General features: G+C 41.4%; 2 protein-coding genes across 2 annotated transcripts; both read right to left on the bottom strand.

Moving 5' to 3' along the window:
* On the bottom strand, positions 1-12,839 carry LOC5565544 (ADP,ATP carrier protein 1). The gene is made up of 3 exons (XM_001649861.2): positions 12,523-12,839; positions 6,791-7,287; positions 1-823 (listed from the first exon to the last, which is right to left on the bottom strand). The coding sequence occupies exons 1-3, from the start codon at positions 12,686-12,688 to the stop codon at positions 578-580; spliced, it is 909 nt and encodes a 302-aa protein (XP_001649911.1). The 5' UTR covers positions 12,689-12,839; the 3' UTR covers positions 1-577.
* Positions 12,840-16,992: 4,153 nt separating this feature from the next.
* LOC110675130 lies at positions 16,993-17,877 on the bottom strand. Its single transcript, XM_021839513.1, has 2 exons — positions 17,767-17,877; positions 16,993-17,676 (listed from the first exon to the last, which is right to left on the bottom strand). Exons 1-2 carry the CDS (start codon positions 17,875-17,877, stop codon positions 16,993-16,995), a joined length of 795 nt encoding a protein of 264 aa, XP_021695205.1.
* Between the last annotated feature and the right edge of the window lie 555 nt (positions 17,878-18,432).

Raw genomic sequence — 18,432 nt, forward strand, 5'->3', positions numbered from 1 at the left:
TTTTCCTTATCGTGCCCGTTCGGTTAAGTCAAGCCCTGCTTGATCGCATGTCATGTAAATTGTTATACTGGTCTTTGGGAACTCTTAAAGAGTGTTTGCTCGTTTTTTTTCTTATTTCACAGCTACTGTCTTGTAATCGGTCTCTGAAATGACTTCGCACGGCAAATTGGTGAGATTTCTCGAGTGCAACAACATTGCAGCATTCGGGTTGCGAGTCGGATGGAAATATTACGGAATGTGCACATCTCTTTCCTATTTTCAACTCAAATACGAATGGTTTTCGTCTGTTGTTTCGTTCGATTTGTGAGAACACTTTTATTTTCGTATGGCTTGATTACAATTTTGTCCTGGTTGGTAGTAAGAACATCATTTCAGTTTTGAGTGGTTTTTACGTCGCTTCGTTCTATTTTTTCTACACAAATAACGCGCAAGATGTGCTTGCTTGTGAATTTCTTTCTAGCGTCAAATAAATAGATCACTGGTTTTACTGCTGATTTTCCACCTTAATTGGTTTAGTTTACTTTAGCTGGTTTTTGTAACTTTTTTTAGTTTAATTTTTTTTTCGCTAAACTTAAATCTAACCCATCAGAGCCTTCACTTCATCGTAGAACACGAGCACAAGAGCGCCACCAGTACCACGCAGAACGTTGGAGAAGGCGCCCTTGAAGAAGGCCGACGAACCTTCCGTCTTGCCGATCTTGACCCAGCAGTCGAGGGTGTTCTTGTACATGATTTCCGACTTGGCACGGCCGGACTGCATCATCATACGTCTTCTGACGGTATCGAATGGATAGGAGATAACGCCGGAGGCCGTCGTTACAACCTGTGTGGGAAGAGAGGAAAAGAATGGTCAGTTTCCGATTTAGGCAGATTGACAGAATTCCGAAAGAAGGATGACCCATGGATGTTTTGCTGCGTTACATCACAGATGATAATTGCTTGGAACACATGGTCTCGACTTCGTAAGGTGCGAGTTTGTATCGAGAGTGCATGTGATTTATGCGGTTGATAAGGTTTTGCTTCGTCACATGGCTTAGGCATTAGCGCCATGGACGTATATTTGATAAACATGCGCCAGACTGATAACGGAGATGGTAAACATGCCCGCTTCTACACTACTGAAGAGCAGGTTCTAAGCGCTTTGGCGTAATGATTAATTTGCAATGTGGCTAATAATAAGCGCCACTTCAATATGTATGGCGAATCGGTCCAGATGTTTTGATTCCATTTGGTCATTATGTGCTGCTGGGGTTCCCCGTAACTTTGAACTGTGTTTTGATAATTTTCCTAAAATAACGAGTTTGAAGACTTCTATATCCGTCGCAGTCAACCTAAAATAAGGCATTTTTGTTTTTAGATTAGAGAAATGTCCCCCTGTGGAACTTTTGAATGACCTAACAAAAACATTCATGACAATCCCACTATTTCGCCTTTTTGACCTTATAGGGCTATTATACGACTAATATAGGACACGTCAGCAGAAAATAGCACTATATGAGCACGAGGGAAAAATGCTATTTGGTTACTTGGGTTTAACTCTTTCTATCTTACAGCTTTGATCGACTGTCAAAACGACGTTTCTAGAAAATTTCTTGAACAAAGTTGTGGCAAATAATCTGAATTATTCAAAATTACTTAGTTTTTGTTAGAAACATCCTCCTGGGGGAATTTATTCCCATTTATGATCAACACTTCCAGGAAAAAAAATTCTCATGAAAGCATAGCATAGAATAGACTGACTGTGCATGTCAATCAATGGTTACTACTCTGTGATTGATCGGAACTGGTAAGAATTGCACATCGATCCAAATAATTAGAGATAGGACTTCCGTTTACTCTCGAAGTGCACATTTAGCTATCATTCATATTGTTGATCAAAAACGGCGCCGGCGAATTCTTTACTGTCATTTGGAATGTTGGAATGGGGAAGGAAAATTCGAGTATAATGATTGTTGCTTCTAAAGACCGAGAATACCTCTGCATCTCAACAATCACCACGGGAAGGGTGTTTATTAGTGAGGGAGGAAAAAGGTCTGGTCACCTTTGGTCGGTGATGCGATCCATGGATAAGGTGGAAAAGTACGACTCTAACTTAACTAGTTTTTCATAATGTCTAACAATTCAAAGATTTTAGTTCCAAAATGATCAAAATAGTAATCAAAAGTGACCTGAAAGTGACTTCAAAACTAGCTTTAGTCATAAAAATGATTGGAAATGGAAATACGTTCTTTGAGTATATTAACCAAACTACACATTGGGTAAATAACTGCAGAAATTTGAACAGTTATCTATCTAGGATAAGACTTGATTGCCATAAATGATCAAGATGCAGCATCAGAGATTTCACTTCATATGTTTTTACGACACGAATATTAGCTTGGTATAGTTTTTATTATTCTAAATTTTGTAGAAAAAAAAACTCGAAGTTTATAAAAAAAACATGAACTTCGGTAAACAAACTCACGATAAAATTTTCACATAAGTAATAAAAAAAATGATTTCATGCGTTTCAACTGAACGTTCTAATAAATGAATTGTTGAAAACTATCATATCACTTAGCGGCGACTCGTATACTCATGTTTCATATGATCTACGACTCTGACTCATTTTGCATACTATGAAGATTATAGAGCAAACAGTAAACGATTCAAATCTAATGTTTGTTGCTGAAATTCATGAACAGGGGAATTTTACTTTAGGGAATAGCTGCTGATATCTATATTGATTATAGGATTATATGAACTTGTTTTTGTATAGAAATAGTTGTGTAAAAACAATACCAAGGATTAATCAGTGGAAAAATGTAATTTCTGAAATGATTTCTAGCAAAATTAGTATTCGATTTTGAAGTGCTGGACAAGTTTCTGACACACTCTTTGATTTTTGTTGTTGTTATTCCTAAACGTCTTCGGCTTATCTTCCGAAGGTTCAAATGTTCTTTCAGAAAGCAGGTTTATGATTCCTTCTATGGCCTGCAGAAGCTTGATTAGAAATTTATTTAGCAAGTCTGTCAGATAGTGGTCTTGGTTTTCGCCAAAATATTTTAAAATATTTTCAGAAGAGTCCGCAGAAATAATTAGCTTTGAATAGCTAGGAAATCCTTCAAGAAATTTTTGAAGGAAACTAAGCAATTCTCTTACTGGAAAATCGAGTAGGAAGTCCTAGAGAAATCCTAGTAAGATTTTTCGAAAAAAATCCTGAACAAATTTTGCTTTCAAAGAGGATTCTCTTGGGGAATTTTAAAAAAAAATAGAAATTATATTAGGAAGCAGCATTGAATTGCTGAAAGATTTTTCGCATTCAGTCGAGAAACTGAACCGTTTGGACAAAAGTTATTTCATTGTGAAATACAGGAGGCTCGCAGTCAATAGCCTTCTTTTGACTGAAACTTGTCAGGATTTTGATCGTAATTTGGTATTGTTCACCAATAGGTACATCTCATCTCATTGTTTCCACTGTGGAATTAAATGCGACTGCCACGATTATTCAGTTTTACTTGAAATTTCGCAGTGATATTGAAACTTAACCCTACAAAATGTTGTACAATTTTTGCAATGCTTCCTTGAAGGATTATTGTAAGCTTGCCGAGGACTACCAACTAAATTTGCGTTACTCTTTCAGCTCCACGGCCCATACAAGTAATACATTTAAAAAAACTGGATAGCTTTGAAATATTTCTGTTACGTGACAGCACACGGTCCAGTTATTATATTCCTACGCTGCGATGCGATTATCACGTTATCGCCGCTTATCGTGCAGAGGTGATAACAACCACAACTGCTGACCGAGAGGCCTTGGAGCGGGTTTAAGCCGCTCGATCCCGGTTCACACGAGCGGGTGCGTGTTTACGTGTGACACTCTCGACTACATGTGACACTTCAAGAGCGCGATAGGCGCCTAACTCAGCCCGTCTGTTTTTTCTTCGACGTGCCTGTCGATGGACATTGACAGAGACCTTGAAGGGCGGTCTAGAATTAGACGCGTTAATTTACGGTATTTCCTCGACAAGGAAGTACTCTTCCATGCAGCAAGTAAAGAGTGCGTGCGTGAATAATCATTCAAGGCTAAGCGATGTGTTACGAAACAAAACACTGGTTACGTCACTCAGCCGCAGATCAAAAACGGATTCAAAGTGTACGTCTATGACGTCTCGAACGGAACCATTCTAAGGCGCAGGGGCGTACAAACATTAGTGTTACGTCACCGATTTGTTATTCGACCAACACGTGCCACCAATTACACGAACGGCAATGAAATCGATTTTTCCCACACCAGGTGCCGTTCTTGGGCGGGGAAGGCCATCTGTTCCCGTCAAACAAAATTCTCGCTCGCAAAGGAGACTTTGTTTCCCAGATTTCTTGGCACTTGAGCACGCTGCTAAACCAGTTTATAAAAATAGCGTGATCTACCTAAACGCGAGCAAGCGCATGCATCACATTTCGAAATGTGCTTTGCCAGGCCTCTGAATGCGCTCTGACGGGTGACATTTGAACTCTTCGTCGGGGCATGAGACTGAGCAACGAAAGGAATCTCCGCTTATCTCGGTCGGGTCGCCATTCGACAACATCACCCGAGCAGCGCGAGGTCAGGAATCGGAAATTCAATGAATGTTACACATGTGCACCTTCTGGCTCTGAACTGAACTGCCAGCGCCGCGATTTCAATCAGCGACAGAGCAACGAGGATTATCGATTTTATTTGCGCTGCTACGCTATAAGTTGCTTCTTCGTTCTCTCACGAGGTTGAACATGTGGCAAGCGATGTACAGTCGGACTACAGTTATGGATCAACTAGAAGGGTCATTTTTCAGAACAAAATATGATTAAAAATCACGGCGACGCTGTACAAACCAAAAATACCTCCCTGGCACTGGAGAATATAATTGTTTTTGGGAATGCAACTCAAAATTCGCGGTTACGAAAAAGTGTCAATTTCGATAGAAATTTCGAACGTTGTCCATCCAACAGAAGTGTGAATCAGTGGGACAGGAGGGTCCTTATAGATCAAACCGACTCACATTATGGATCAGAACATTATAACAGCAATTTATCTGCGAGGTAAATGAATGGTGTGTTAATGAAGGCATTAGTGTTGGCGTTCCTTCGGAATTATCTTATCATCCGACAAACCAACATGCCTGCTCTTACAAGGTTCTTCATTTTTCTTGACAAGAACTCTTTTCGCAAGTTCTATCTTTGGGTTGCTTTTCGGTTTTCTTTGCTTGTATTGTGTGCAGCATAGCTATATTTCGCCTTAGGCGTTTCTGGTAATATTCACCATATATGTTTACGTTTAATGAGGTTCAGTGTCTTCAATAATACGTATTTTGGCAAAATTATGTACATGAAGTTAATATCAGCTGAAGATTTCTTTGCAGTTTCTTGACATTTTTTCAGCAGTTTCTCGAGTTAATTACGTGTGAAAGGTAGGTTTAACGTTTTATTTTCCAGGAACAGGAAAACATGTGTGAAAGTTCATTATAATTGATTTAAAAGCATTCGAGATTAATAGTTCACGTAAGTAAAATGTTTTTGGCGTAATTGCAAATCTATTCGATGAGAAACTTTGTGTTCAATCCTGCACTGATCCATATCTGTGTATTATCCATAACTGTGGGGTGACTGTACTCTCCTCGTTGTTGCTCTTCCCATTCGCACTCGCATTCGCTTGCGAAACTCTCTTCGTGCTGCTCATGACGCACTGGCATCCCGTTTCCACACCACGACTACTGCTATGGCATGGAATAAATTTCGATCTTCCCCGTGTGGAACGGTATTTTGTAGGTTATATCAGCTGACGTTTCACAGTCTGCTGAACTTCTTTCGGGTTACGTAAGGTTAAGGGAAGAGCAATGCATTTCAGAGAACATCTCCCTTTCAAGTTTTGCGTAATGCCGTAAATTGGAACTGCATAGGTCTGGAAACGATTCGTTGGAATTGTTTAACAAGCGGCGTTGATTGAAATGACCTTGTTCCATTAGACAGCGTGTTGTAAGTCAGTGGTAGACACGCGTTGCGTACGGATTTCCACCGCGTGACTCTCGAGAACATCTTATTTATCTCAAGATTGCGTCAATGATGGGAAAAACCAAGAGTCATTCAGAGGAAAAATCCTAATTTTAGCCAACGTCCGGTGTATTCCATTGCGAGAGGAAAAGTGTTATGTAACAATCGTGACCTTCGACTGAGAATACCAGAACCGTGATGGATTTCGACCTCGATCACGGCCGTTATCCATCATTCGCCTCCCGTTGTGACACTTAGCGTCATCCGGGAGACGAATCTTCCGAAAATTGAGACGCACTTGTCCGAGTTTACGTAACGACTTTTCAACGATGCTCATATGCAGCAAAGTTCACTAATATTCTTGCGCGGCGGACGACAGAAACCACCGCTTTTTGTATGTGCGCGTTCGATAAGAACCGTGTCACATTCGCCTGTAGAGGCCAAGGCAAATTACGACACGTACATTGCTAGAAAGAAGGCACTTGTACTGTAAAGCGTCAACAATCAGCATCTTTCCACCTTGAGAGAATAGCAGGATTGACGCTGTTGGACGGTAAAAATAACATATTTTGAAGTCAAAAAGCTATCCTTTAGCTGGTCGTGCCAGCGGACACGCTCGCTAAATGACGCCATGAAAAGGCCAGCATTCGTTGTAAAAATCGATTGTTGCAGCCTTGTATGGCTTACAATGAGAGGGAAGTCGTTATGCAATGCATCGATTTGGGTCATCCTTCTTATGTAACAGAAAGCAGTGATAGCTGGAAGCAATAAAGAGCCAACTTACCTGAGCGATGGCCCACGAGACGAAGATCGAGGTGTTCTTCGGGTCGGGCAGCATTCCCTTGGCAGTATCGAAGCAACCAAAGTAGGCAGCACGATAGATGATGATACCCTGGACCGACACGTTGAATCCACGGTACAGACCGATCAGACCATCGGACTTGACGGTCTTCTTCAGGCAGTCGATCAGACCGTTGTACTCGCGCTCGGCTCCGGCACGGCCAACATCGGCTCCCAGACGGGTACGGGCAAAGTCGAGTGGGTAGACGAAGCACAGCGAGGTGGCACCAGCGGCACCGCCGGATCCCAAGTTACCCATGAAGTAGCGCCAGAACTGTGTGTTCTTGTCGACGCCACCCAAGAAGATCTGTTTGTAGACATCCTTGAAGGCGAAGTTCAGCGCCTGGGTTGGGAAGTACCGGATCACGTTGGCAAGGTTACCTCTCCAGAAAGCTCCGAAGCCCTGTTCCTTGGGGATGCGAACAAAGCAATCGACGATACCTGCACGGGGGAAGAAATGGCGGGAGAGGAGAAACACAAATTGGAATTAGTTACATTGTTTGTTGTCCTAGTTCACGCTTAGTTCACGCGCCCCTTTGTCAAGGATGGATTTTCGATTCGTTAATTTGAAAAGTTCTTAATAAATTAATTAATTGCCTCTTTATTTTGGGGAAATTCCGCCCGACGCGTAATACAAAAAAAAAAACATTGTAGTGAAAAAAAAACCCACTTGGTCACTTTCGTGGATTTTGTTTTGGTTTAATTGTCTGAAGCTTTGCCATAAAAAACAGTGTGATAAAATGCACATTGTGGTCTAATATGAACTCAGTAGCTGTTTTATAACAAGTGGTAAAATTAATTTAAACTACCAAGAGTAGGAACCGATTCCCTACCAGACTGATATAAAAAAGTCATATCCAGTCCGAATCTAAAAATCAATGTTAATTATTATAGCTGCTAGAAATATGGTTATACAGGTCTGACTGAATTATCCGGCTACTCGATTATCCGGGATTCGATTATCCGGAATTTGGTTTTTGATGTTCATGTTTTTTTTCAGTTTTTATGCATAAATTTGAGATAATTTGGTATTGCAATATACAATATGAATGTTTTTGCAGTTTTGGACGTAGGTAAGAAAAAGGGGGCTTAAAAAGGGTTTTTTTGTGTATGTCGGTCAAAACAATTTGTTTCTTCTCAAGCCCCCTAATGTTCCGAGAAATAATTTCTGGCAACGCCACTGCATCATATAAATAAAACAGTGATAAAAGATAATATTTAAGTTCTCTTATCGTTGATTTTAATTTTTCCCTTAGTGATTCGATTATCCGGAATGAAAAAAAAAATCGATACTCCGGATAATCGAGTCCGACCTGTAATAACAATAAAATTTTGAAAGTAATTAGCTAAATATATTTGAGGTTCTTAAACAAGTGTCAAGCAAACTATTTTTCCAGTTGCAAAGACATGATCAAAGAATTTCTAGGCCATACACCAAAATGAATATAAAATTCCCAAGTATTTATTGGTTTTCCCGATTTCCTGGTTCGCTGATCACCCTGATTCATACTCTCTTAAATTTCTTGCGAAGCTAACACGTCCTCCGAAATGAGCCAATATTTTGTGAAAACGTGATATTTCGCCATTAAAATTGTTGCATACTCACACGGACCTATCTCATGAAAAGGACGATTATCTAAGAATTTCATGCAACGCCCAGAGGCACAGTCGAAATACGTTCCTGACGAAAAGTTTTTTTTTTCGGACTGAAACAGTAATCGAACCCACATTCCTTGACTCGATGCGGCTAAATGCTTGGTAACACTAACCGCACGGTTACGAAGTCCACAAATCTGGCCAGAATTTATTTCAAAATTCGGTTCTGAAATATGCAAAATGCTGTCCAAAAATTCGTGAAATTGAATTTTGTTTGAAGTTTACTTAAGGTTAAGCAGCCTATCATTTGTTTAGTCATCCATGATTACTTTGAGAATAACAAATGTGATAAATGGTAATAAAACTCCGTCTTCATGATATGAAAAAGTATGAAGTATTCATTATTTGAGATGGATTAGCAATATTCATCAATTATTAAGATGAAACAGCTTGGAATCCAATTTGAATAAAACAATTCAATGATGTACCTAAACATTGAAGGTATAAATCTCGTGAAAGAAGCATCAAACGACAGAACAATTTTCATTTTAGCTTTGTGCACTAGCAGGATGTTTAAAAACGACTTCGTACGTTCAGTATTTCTGCAGATTAGTGCCTTGAAATCATGAGTAGAGGCACACGTCGGCAATTATGACAGCAATTTTTGGATTCCGACATGTTTCACCTTAACGACGGCGAACAGAAGAACATCCGCCTTAAGATTGTGAAATATCATCAAAAAACCCGTAAGCAAAATGCTACTCTTTGAGAATTCTGTCTATGTTTTCCTTGAAAATTATGTTCAGAACCTTGTGAGAATTCTGACCAAGATGATTTTGTAAAAATTCTACCTAATGTTAATTGGAACACTACCTAGGTTTCTACATGAATCTCTCTTAGTATTTAGCCGATTTGCTACAAAATTTGTTCATTCTAGTTAGAAACTCAGTTTTGTGCATCACATAGAGCAAAAAGTTTTGTTGGATGTTTCGATCGAGTCATTCATTTAATCAATTTGATTGAGAAGAATCAAAAAAGATAAAGGACCGTACAAATATTACGTAACGCAATAGGGGGAGGGAGGGGGTCTTACATAGTGTTAGGGTCCATACAAAAGCTGTTACGTGGGGGAGGGAAAAACAAAACAACATATTAAAACAACAATTATAATGCTCATCGAGGATTTTGTTAAATTTAGAAATAGATATGATGGATTACTTTGTCCATGCGCAAGGTCGACGCGTAAGCTCCATATAAATTTTCAGCATTCTAGCTACATTATTCAGCGTATGCTCGCAAAAAATATGATTTATTGGAAAAATCTTGAAGGATTCGTTATTTGTCGTAAAAATAACAATAATATTCCGAAAACGTCAGTGGCGCATGACGTAAGCGCCCTTTGTGAACATGGGAAGTTCTACACTGAGGAAACAGAAGTCATACTTCCGTTACACAATCTTTTCTCATGGAATAACGACATAAGTATTTTGTTTTTCAATTCGAGAATCTTATAAAAAAACCTACAACAGACTTATGAAATAATACACATTACCTTAAAAGATATAATTTCATAAGAAACTCTCCGTGGTAATCAATTGCATTGATTGGCATCCATAAGACAATCTAATGGAGTACGATTTTCGTAATAATCTCATAAGGAACACTAATGCAATTCGATGATCGATGTTAATGACATAATATTCACGATAGAGATTCATGAGCAATGACATAGATCCGTTGTCACCAAAGGCCCGCGGGCCGCACATGATGTCTGTATCTCTCAGATCTGATTAGTTTCGCTAAATTTTTCTTCGGAAAACTGTTCTACTGCCAAAGTTATCAAGAACCTGAAACTAAATTACTATGATAATGATCAAAAATAAAAATGATTGAAAAAACTGGCCTGAGGATCACTGAGATAGAGATTCATAAGCATATGACAATGATTAGTAACACTGAAAATGAGTCGTCTTCCTACCAAAAAAACCACGTAGGAATTTTCATATGGAATAAAGACATAAGAAGTAGCTAGTGAGACTCACAAGAAAAATCTGTGAACTTCAATCGAATATTGCGTTCATAATATTAATGGGTATAATTTCATAAGATGTTCTTATGAAGAATCAAAGATATTAGTTATGGATTTCTTTGAGACTATGTATTTGGAGAATCGCTCTTTGAATTTGAGAAAAAACAGACATTCATAGAATCTCTAATCACGATAAAAATGTCTTGTGAATATCGGACGTGTTCCATAAGAAGCTTACAGAAAAACCCTGTCAAGAAATCAAGTCTCAAGCGTTTTCTTATGGAATTCGTACGTGATTTTTGGCTCAATGTAGGATCGTTTGAATTATTGATCGTATATCATAAATGAAAAAAATGCTTAGGATGCGTATATAGACAATAGAAGATAAATGTTCCATTGCCCATTATGAGATGTCTAAGTTCTTATTAAAGAAGAATACTGCGAGACATTCAAATAGGATATTGAAGATCGAAACCATTCGCTTTACAACAATTAACTTGTTAGAAATAATCATAAGATGCGGGGAGATGACATAACATTAAACATGGTCTTACTTCGAGAATAAAAAAGGCTCATACGTAGATTTCTTTCGCAACTTTCGCTCAGAAAAAATTGAAAACTATATTGACAGGAAAGACTTTAGTTATTATGCTTTTAAAAATCAGTCCAAATCACCGAAAGCTGACTCGGAACCCTGTAGAAAGCATTGTTGTCAGATAATAATTTAGGTATCTTCGATTTTCAATCAAAGATTGTTTGCAAACATTATCGTCAACAAAAGAACGACTGAACACAATCATCTGTTCAAAGATATGAATGTTTAAATCCTGTTTTCTTTGAAACTTAACTTTTAACCGGAATGCAAACTCGAAACTGGGTTGAAAACCATAATAGCCGGAACGTTTAAAGCAGCTCAGTTGAATGGTACTTTAATAAAGGCTTGGCATAAGTAGTTAATCGATCCATCGATTGATTACCCATCCTGAATCACTACTTTTACTCGAAAATTGAAACTTTGACTCCATAATCAAAAAACATACATTTGAACAATTTTCCAACTAATGTCGCAAAACTAAGATGATAAATTTGCAGCAGATAAGTTAAACAAGAACGACTAGATTGAAGAAAAAAATACTTTTGAAAAGAATCAACATTTCGTAATGCAATTTGGAACATTAGCAGGAAGTAGGTTTACTTTTCCTCAATTTAAGGTTTTCCTAAATGCTTCTTTTGAGAACAATGTTCATTCTAAAGAATGACTAATACGCGTTATGTAACACAATGCGTGTTATCTAATGTTTAGAAGTTTTCATCCCAAACATATTTACGATGCCTTCGTACAATCTTTCTCAAACTTTTCAAACATCGTGGCAAGTAATTATGAGTGATCTTAACATATACTAAAAGTTTCAAATATCAATACCTTATTGGACTAATTTGCATTCCTGAACAGCTTTCAAAACAATTTGATTGATGTTTCGAGCAAATTAATGTTTAAAAACAAAATCCTTGGCTAATATTCTCTAATTTAGTGATGCCCTTGGAAAACCAAATTCGATTGACCACCTTTCAGTTTAAATTGCAAACTTCGAACCTCGATTCTAACGGTTTTCTGTATGCTCGCTCACATCCCAAACGTAATTCCACCTAAATCACCACCGGAGTCAAATATGTATCAGAATCTACGAACGGGAACCGTTCTTACCGAAATTAGAACTTTCCAGTCGCCGAGACACACCACCAGAATAGGGGCACTAGTTACATAACCCCTACAATTTTTCACCCCCGTCACGTGAAACCGCTCGAGTTATCTAATCAACCCCGCCCAACTGCGTCACTTTTTCACCAGGAAAACCGTATGCTTTCGCAATTCGAACGTCCGCGATCCCGTTAAAATCCGTCCACTCCCGGCACCGAGCGCGACCACCGAAAAATTCGCGAAAAAAAATTGGCACATTCGTCGAAAAAGAAAGATGGCGGCAGCCATGTTGGACCCGAAAGGGGAAGTGAGCGCAAACCGCACTACCCGGAATACGGAGGGCTGGACTTACCTTTGTACTGCTTGTCGGCGGCGATCTGCTTGGAGGCAGCCTGAACCTGGAGCAGCAGCTTGACGCGCTCAATTGGGGCCACGGCAGTCTTGGAAACGGCGGCGGAGATTCCACCAGCCAGGAAATCCTTGGCGAAGCCATAGGGATCAGCCTTCTTTCCAGACATTTTCTGCGGGGATTCTTTCTAGTCTTGCAACACACACACACGCAGCAGAGCGCAATCAAAGGCAGCGAGCTTCCTAACCGAACGGAGGGCACAATCCAAAGAGAATGAACGCCGGATGGCTGCGCTAGTTGTAGCCGAGTTGCGAGTCGCGAGTCAAGTTGCGGCCGAAATCCGGTTTTCTCTCCCCAAGTCGATTCCGCTCGCTCGCCATCCAGGTTGAAGGCCACCGCAAATGGTGTTGCCGTTTCGCCCATACATTTGGGATCATGCCGCAAACGAACCCAGTGTCGGCTCGCTCGCTCCTGCGGCTGATTGATTGATTGCAACCGTCTGCCGGGGGCGGGCGAGAGGGAGATGTTAGTTTTCCGGAGCGAAGAGAGAAAATACTGCCACGAGGGAGAGAGGAATCGAAGAAAGAGAGTGTACTAAATTTCAGATGACGTTTGACCCCACACTGAGAAATCAGACCGCAAAAAAAGTTTATTAAACTCAAATTTGGGTAAATGTATTTAGTTTTTACCCACTGTTGGGTTGTTTTCCTCAGGGCGGGTGTACGGCTGTTAACTACAAACAAAGCTCGCCTAACAATCATCTCTCGGGCGGCCGTCCCAAACAGCATCATCTATTACGCGGGCCGACCCAAACAGCACAGGTCGAAACGCGGGCCATGCTAGACAGCAAATGCTGATGCATTTCAACACTCAAACAGCGGGATGCCTAGCAGCGTTGTGAGCCAAACGAATACACCCACAAAACATGAACGGTAGGCGAACTTCGTTGCGTATACCCCCCCCCCCCTGGTTTTCCTCTCTTGCAACATCAAGAGAAAAACAGAGAGAGACGCACCGACCCAGCGTCGAAGTTCAATTGCCCATTGCACGCGAGGGGAACAACACATCCAGATTACCGTTTAGATGCACTTCTGGAAAAAATCCGATATTTTAGATTCAGTGTACTATTCTAGATTTGTGTGCTTCACGCGCTGACATCTTCTTCTGAACGATTCGCGTAGATTGACGAGATGTACAAAGATGTGAATGGGTGGAAGAAGAATCTAAGGTGTGGAGAATAAAAACGCCGCGATTACAACTAATTCTAGACGGAGCAATTTATTTGGTGGTGTTATCGTGTGAACAATGTGATCTGAACTGCGTTGAGCTTGGTGGAGGTTTTATTGGTATGGATGCCGCAGTGTAGCCAGTTTGGCTGCGCACCGCAGTACTCCCCCTTCCTAGAAAATTACTGGATCCGGAATCTAACATGATGTCCGCTTTTAGTTATACGGTCCGAACTAGCCCTGTGATGATCTAACGCTAATTCAGGATCCTTGACAAAGTAGGCTGGCTTAACTCTGTCGATTGAGACTGTTACTGGTTTGTTTTTAACTTTAATTGTCAACATTTTATTGCTCCTTGAAAGGACCTCGTATGGTCCGGTGAATGGTGGTTCCAGAGCGGCTCGAACCTTATCTGTTCTCAAAAACACGTGTGTGCAGTTTCCAATATCCTTCGGGATGAATATCTGTCGATTTGTATCGTTATTAGATGCAGCGCGAGGTACTATTGAATTCATTTTTTCCCGTAGGTTGGCTACAAAGGATTCTGTCGGGCCTCGAAGTGTTTGCTTTTCTATCATAGCTCCAGGTATGCGAATTGTTGTACCGTATAGCATTTCGGATGCTGATGTTTCTCCTCGGATCGCAGTTCTTAAACCAAGCAGAACTAACGGCAACGCATCGGTCCAACTTGATTTGTGTGATTCTAAAGCTGTTTTGAGTGGTCGGTGCCAACACTCAATCATCCCATTCGATTGTGGGTGATAGGGCGTGGTGCGCACCCGTTCGAGCCCTAGGAGTACGTTTAGTTCCTTCATTAGTTGCGACTCGAATTGTCGACCCTGATCTGATGTCAGTTTTGATGGAGTTCCAAATCGTGCGACCCACACCTCAACGAAGGTTTTGGCGACTGTTTCTGCGGTCATGTCTGGAATAGCCGCTGCTTCAGGCCATCTGCTAAATCGGTCGATCATTGTCAAAATGTACCGCATCCCGTTTGATATCGGCAAGGGACCAACTATATCGATGTGAACATGCTCGAATCTATCATCGGGAATTTCGATTTGATCAGGAAACGACTTCGTATATCTGGAGACTTTGTTCTGTTGACATTCGTTACAAGCTCGTATCCAATTTGAAACGTCCTTCTTAACTCCAGGCCAAACGTAGTGCTGCAAAATTTGAGCTTGTGTGGCCTTTACCCCCGAATGCGCTAGGCGATGAACCTGTTCGAAGATCGTTTTTCGGTATATGCTAGGAACACAAATGCGTATTTTATCTCCTTGTTGCTGGCAAAGCAATTCGACAGCGAGCCGAGAATGTTTCAAGCATTTAACATCAGGATTGCTGTTTCGCCAATTTTGCAACTCTTCGTCGCAGTCCTGTCTTCTAGCAAAATCAGCATGGTCGATCGTAGACGGTAACCAGATGGCATCCACTCGTGAGAGAACGTCGGCTGGAATGTTGTCGACGCCGGAGATATGAATCAAATCTGTAGTGTACTCGCTTATAAAAGACAACATTCGTTGTTGTCGTGGGCTTGGCTTATTTGCATCTTGTTTGAATGCAAACGTTAGTGGTTTATGATCCGTAAATATTACAGGATTACGCCCTTCAATGACGTCCTTGAAATGTTTGACACCGAGATATACAGCTAGAAGCTCTCTATCGTATGTAGAATATCGCTGTTCACGGTCATTGAATTTGACGGAGAAATATCCTAATGGTTTCCATGCACCCCTGGATCTCTGTTGCAACACGGCTCCGGCAGCTAAATCCGACGCATCGACCATTAGGGATAGCTGAGCATCCGGATCATAAAAGTCTAGCTTCGTTGCTTCTACTAAACGATGTTTACATTTTTGGAAGGCATCTTCAGCTTCATCGTTCCAGAGGATAGGAGTTTTATCATTCTTCTTGTTTGAAGGCATCAGTTTGCGCAGTGGAATTTCAGCTTCGGCGGCGTGTGGAAGAAATCGACGATAGTAGTTTACTAGAGCCAAGAAACGTCTCAGTTTCTGTACCGTGTCGGGCTTCGGGTACTCCGCCACTGCACGCACCTTTTCAGGAATCGGTTGACAACCACTGGTAGTTATCAGCTGCCCCACGAACCGTACTTTTTCTTTACCTAGCTGGCACTTGTCTACGTTGATTTGTAGTCCATTCTCCCGTAATCTTTCAAAAACCAAACGTAGGTGCTTTTTGTGTTCCTCTTCGGATGACGAAGAGATGAGTAGGTCATCTAGGTACCCTATAACGAACGGCATGTCAAAGAATATGTTGTTGATGAATCTTTGGAATGTCTGGCCGGAATTTTTCAGTCCAGGAGGCATTACAAGAAATTCATACAATCCCAGTGGCGTTATTATGGCTGTTTTCTCAATGTCGGATTCGTGCATAGGGATTTGATAGTAAGCCCGTTCTAAATCAATCACGGAGAACACGTTCTTACCTTTGAGCGTTTGACAAATGTCGTAAATGTGCGGTAATGGATACCGATCTGCGACGGTGGAATCGTTGAGACGCTTGTAATCACCTACAAGTCTATATTTGACGTCACCGTTTTGCAACGTTTTGGTGGCCAAATGTACTGGGCTCGAATACGGGCTTTTTGAAGGCTGGATGTACCCGAGCTCTAGAAACAGCTTCAATTCCTTCCGAAGAGCTTCGAGCTTATGCGGTGGTAGTCGGCGGAACTTAGAATGACAGGGAGGCCCGTCAACCTTGATGGAATGTTTGACTCCGTGTTTTACCTCCTGCTTGGGAAGGCGTGGCCTAGTAACATCGGAGAACTCGCTTAGTAAACCGCCATAGTCGCTACTGCAAGAGTATGTTTTCAATCCGAAAAGTCCTCCAGTGATCAAATTGATTTGACCTCGTGCCTTGATGTTGGTCATTCTATCTACTAAGCATTTGCCTTGCAAGTCTACCATTAGCCCGTAATGTTTCAGAAAATCCGCACCCAGGATTGGAGAAGTCACGTCCGCCAATATGAACCGCCACGGAAAACTTCGGCGGAGGCCGAAAGTTGGTTTGTATATTTCGGTTCCATACGTAGCAATTCGGGAACCATTAGCTGCATACAAATTCATACCTGGTGTAGGCTTAAGCTTCTTGCACGGTGTGCACGGCAGAACCGAAAGGTCTGCGCCGGTGTCGATGAGAAACTTGTAGTTTGTCGTGGGATCCTGGATGATTAGACGGGATTGTAGAATCTCACTGCCTTCGCCCGTCGTCGAATGCAGCTGTCTTAGTTTTTTGCTTTGAACTGACAGGGCGTTCGACAGTTTCTTGCGTCAGCGCCGAACTTTCGATGATAAAAACAATACGGGTGATTATCTCGGGAGCTGCTTCGGGCACCAGGTTGTCTGCCGAAACTCCTGTTCCGGGAACGACCTCGTCCTTGGCGAAAAGCAGCGATTTCGTCGGAAAGCACAGAAACTTGCTTGCGCAGTTCCTCAAAGCCGATATCTTTGTTTTCATCCCACAGGGCACCAGCGGATGAAACTGTTCTTGTTATGGTGATGTCAGCGAGCTTATCTGCTTGTTCGGCAAGCTGCGAAAGTTGTAGATTAGCTTCTGATACTTTCAGGACGGCTTGAGTAGTTTCGGGAAGTTGTTGCATCCATAAAGATTTGATAATCTTTTCATCGGTGATAACATCTCTGGCTAGATCCCGCATTTCACGTAGGAGCTGTGACGGTTTGCGATCGCCGAGTTCACACCCACGCAGCAGCTGCTGCATACGATTCTGCTCACTGATGCTGTATTCTCTGATGATTCTATCCTTAATCGCCGAATACTTGCCGTCGACTGGTGGATCTCGAATGATGTCCGAGCAGCATGCCAATATTTCCGAATCTATGGCGGCCAGGACATGATAATAACGGGTGTCTTCTCGTGTGATTTGGTTCAGCGTGAATTGCGCTTCCAGCTGAGCGAACCAGAGGGTCGGATCGCGCTTCCAGAACGGCCCGATTTTGATGGCAACTTTGTTGATCGAGCTGTCAGGAGCATTGTTTACATTAATACCGCTGTTCACAATCGCGGAGTTGTTTGCAGCGGCTGCTCGTGCGGCTTGCAGTTGTTGTTGTAGATGGACGATTTCATCTTTTAAGCGCTGTTCATCCGCCATTTTGTAAACGCTGTGGATGGGCGCCTTGGCGAAATTCCGTCGTGTAGGTAGTCAAAATGGCGATCTGCAAACGATAGCAAAAAATCGACACACAGCCAGTTGCGCCCAAGTGTATTAATTTGTGTGTTTTCTTACTTATTGAGCAGGAAAAACGTTCGGACACTCGAGCCGGAATCACGTCGGGGTCACCAATAAGGTGTGGAGAATAAAAACGCCGCGATTACAACTAATTCTAGACGGAGCAATTTATTTGGTGGTGTTATCGTGTGAACAATGTGATCTGAACTGCGTTGAGCTTGGTGGAGGTTTTATTGGTATGGATGCCGCAGTGTAGCCAGTTTGGCTGCGCACCGCAAATCAATAATTATGTTGATTATGGTGAGCGTAGTTTCATCAACGTAAACCTGAAAAATTTGATGGATCCTATGAAATCTTTAGTTTCCGAAAAGCGAAAAGGCAATAAGTTTTCTTTTTGTAAATATGAATCAATTGACTGTTTAACGAGAAACTTGCGACGACCGACGCGCCCCCATTATTCATATAACGGTTGGCGTT

This window comes from Aedes aegypti, chromosome 2 (genome assembly GCF_002204515.2).
Source record: "Aedes aegypti strain LVP_AGWG chromosome 2, AaegL5.0 Primary Assembly, whole genome shotgun sequence".
NCBI classification, from domain to species: Eukaryota; Metazoa; Arthropoda; class Insecta; order Diptera; family Culicidae; genus Aedes; species Aedes aegypti.